Source organism: Mandrillus leucophaeus, unplaced genomic scaffold (assembly GCF_000951045.1).
Source record: "Mandrillus leucophaeus isolate KB7577 unplaced genomic scaffold, Mleu.le_1.0 Scaffold244, whole genome shotgun sequence".
Taxonomy (NCBI): domain Eukaryota; kingdom Metazoa; phylum Chordata; class Mammalia; order Primates; family Cercopithecidae; genus Mandrillus; species Mandrillus leucophaeus.
The window spans coordinates 2,083,324-2,086,456 of NW_012102521.1; the positions used below are offsets into that span (position 1 = coordinate 2,083,324).

The following is a 3,133-nucleotide window of genomic DNA, read 5'->3' on the forward strand; positions in this document are numbered from 1 at the left end:
GAACAGGGCTCAGTGATCAGGAACAGGGCCCAGTGATCAGGACCAGGGCCCAGTGATCAGGAACAGGGCTCAGTGATCAGGACCAGTGCTCAGTGATCGGGTCTGGGGCTCAGTGATCAGGACCAGGGCCCAGTGATCAGGAACAGGGCTCAGTGATCAGGACCAGTGCTCAGTGATCGGGTCTGGGGCTCAGTGATCGGGTCTGGGGCTCAGTGATCAGGTCCAGGGCTCAGTGATTGGGTCCGGGGCTCAGTGATCTGGAACAGGGCCCAGTGATCGGGTCCGGGGCTCAGTGATCGGGAATAGGACCCAGTGATTGGGTCTGGGGTTCAGTGATCAGAACCAGGGCTCAGTGATCTGGAACAGGGCCCAGTGATTGGGTCTGGGGCTCAGTGATCAGAACCAGGACTCAGTGATCAGGAACAGGGCCCAGTGATCGGGTCTGGGGCTCCACGATTGGAAACAGTGGTCAGTTATCAGGACCAGGGGCCAGTGATCTGTCCAGGGCTCAGTGATTAGAAACAGAGGTCAGTGGTCAGGATCAGAGCTTGGTTACCAGAAATAGGGCCCAACAATGAGGATCAGGGTTCAGTGATAAATACCAGGGTTCAGTGATCAAAAGTAGGACTGAGTGATTAGAATCAGGGCCCAGTGATCAGGACCAGGACTGGATGATCAGCACCAGGACTCAGAAGTCAAGAGCAGAGCCCATCGATCAGGACCAGGATTCAGGGACCAGAACCAGAGACCATTGGTCAGAACCAGAGCCCAGTGATTGGGAACAAGACCCAGTGATGAGGGCCAGGGCTTAGTGGTCAGGACCAAGATTCAGGGATAAGAACAGGACCCAGTGATCAGGACCAGGGCACAGTGATCAGGGCCAGAGCTCAAAAATCAGGACCAGTACCCAGTGATCAGGACCAGGGCTCAGTGATCATAACTAGGGCTCAGTGATAAGACCAGGACTGAGTGACCAGGACCAGGGCCCAGTGATCTGGTCCAGGGCCCAGTGATTAGGACCAGGGCTCAGTGATGAGGGCCAGAGCTCAATGATCAGGACCAGGACCCAGTGATCAGGACCAGGGCTCAGTGATTGACTATTGACTAGGACCAGAGCTCAGTTATTGAGTGTTGACTGGGACAAGGGCTCAGTGGTGAGGACCAGAGCATAGTTAGCAGGACCAGGGCCCAGTGATCAGGGCCAGGGCTCATTGATCCAGAACATTGCCCAGTGATCAGGATCAAGACTCAGCAATCCAGCCGGGACTGAGTTATTAGGACCAGAGCCTAGTGATCCAGACTAGGGCTCAGTGATCATGACCAGGGCCCAGTGATCAGGACCAGAATTGAGTGATCAAGTCCAGGACTCAGGGATCAGGCCCAAGACTGAGTGATCAGGACCAAGACTCAGTAATCAGGACCAGGGCTCAGGGGTAAGGACCAGAGCACAGTTAGCATGACCAGGGCCCAGTGATCAGAAACAAGGCCCTTTGATCAGGGCCAGGGTTCATTGATCAGGAGCAGGGTTCAGTGATTAGGATCAGGGCTCAGTAATCAGGACCAGGGCCCAGTGACCAGGATCAGGGTCTAATAATCAGGACCAGGGCTGAGTGATCAGGTCTAGGGCTGAGTGATGAGGACCAAGATGGAGTGATCAGGACCAGGGCTGTGTGATCTGGACCAGGGCTGAGTGACCAGGACCAGGGCTGAGTGATCAGGACCAGGGCTGAGTCACCAGGAACAGGGCTGAGTGATCAGGACCAGGGCTGAGTGACCAGGACCAGGGCTGTGTGATCTGGACCAGGGCTGAGTGACCAGGACCAGGGCTGAGTGATCAGGACCAGGGCTGAGTGATCAGGTTCAGGGTCAAAAACAGGAGTAGGACTCAGTGATCAGGACTAAGGCTCAGTGATCAAGGCTAGAATTGAGTGATCAGGAACAGGGCCCAAGTAGTAGGACCAGAGCTCAGTGATCGGTAAAACGGCCCACTGGTCAGGACCAGGGCCCTGTGATCAGGATGAGGACCCAGTGAGGAGGACTAGGGCTGTCTAGGTTATGGGGAACAGGGATCCCACATAGTTCTTGGGAGCAGGCTTCTTTGCCATGGTCTCTGGTGAATCCAGCATTCATCCTTGGGCCTCAGCCTCATGCAAGATCAGGTTGTTTCTTGATTTTGGGACTAGGGGTACCCTCTGTCCATGCCTACCATGACCACCATGACACCCAGGGGGACTTTGAAGCAGGCGTTCTCCGGTCTAAAGCCACCACCCTTTCCCTGACCCCCATCTCCTCATTCAGAGTCTGTGAACATTTTCCTTGGGACCACTTTATTGCACCTGGAAGGGATGTGAGTAAGGGCGGGTAGGTGATTTCTGAAAGGGCTGAGTTCTGGCAAGCATAGCTGGCTTCTCCAAGAGGTTCCTCCACACTTCTTCCCTGCAAAGACAGAGGGGTCACAGCCTGAAGGAGCAGCACCCTTGCCAATGCCCTCTGTCCTAGCCCTGGCCTGGCTCATGGGAGCCTGGACGGAATCCTGGTTACTGTACTGGAGGGAAGCTCAGCCCTGACCCTGGGCCTGCCTGTGTGGTCAGTGTCTGTGAAGGCCCCCCCAGGAGAGCACGTGCCCCCACAGTGGGAGCAGGTGGTGCTCTCCTCACAGCCAAGCACTGCAGCCCACCCCATCCACTGTGGGCTCATCCCTCTCCTGGGCTCCTACCTGTGCCTTGCTGGCTCCTGCTCAGTACTGGGGGCCCTCCCTGTTGCCAGATGGACCCCGGACGCTGGTCACGGTCAGTGCTGTGCTATAGAACAGGCTCAGCAGGAAGAGGGTGAGGAAGGTGATGGTGGTGGGCCACAGGTTGGCACCAGGGGTCTCCTCCTCCAGGGTCTCCTGCGGCAAGTCCAGCACCACATAGGGAGGCAGCATCTGCCAATCTGTAACACAGCAAGAGCCTTCCAGGCCCAGACTCATGTGAATAGTGGGTATGCTTCCTTGGGGTCTGGGGACAGTGGGGTCTGGGTCCCCATCTAAGGCCTGAGACTCCCCCAGGGAGGATGAGGAGGCAGGGTCCCAGGTGAGGGGCTGGGACTTTCTGTCTTTGAGGTTCTTAGGGCACTTCAGGGAGAGACTCAG

The 3,133-nt window shown here is 56.6% G+C and overlaps 1 gene segment (V, D, J or C); it reads right to left on the minus strand.

The window, feature by feature from the left end:
* Window positions 1-2,310: 2,310 nt before the first annotated feature.
* The window catches only part of LOC105541766, a 5,391-nt gene continuing 4,568 nt past the window's right edge, over window positions 2,311-3,133 (minus strand). The window contains 2 exon segments of the C gene segment in view: window positions 2,311-2,436; window positions 2,717-2,934. Of these exon segments, the coding sequence occupies window positions 2,738-2,934 (197 nt within the window).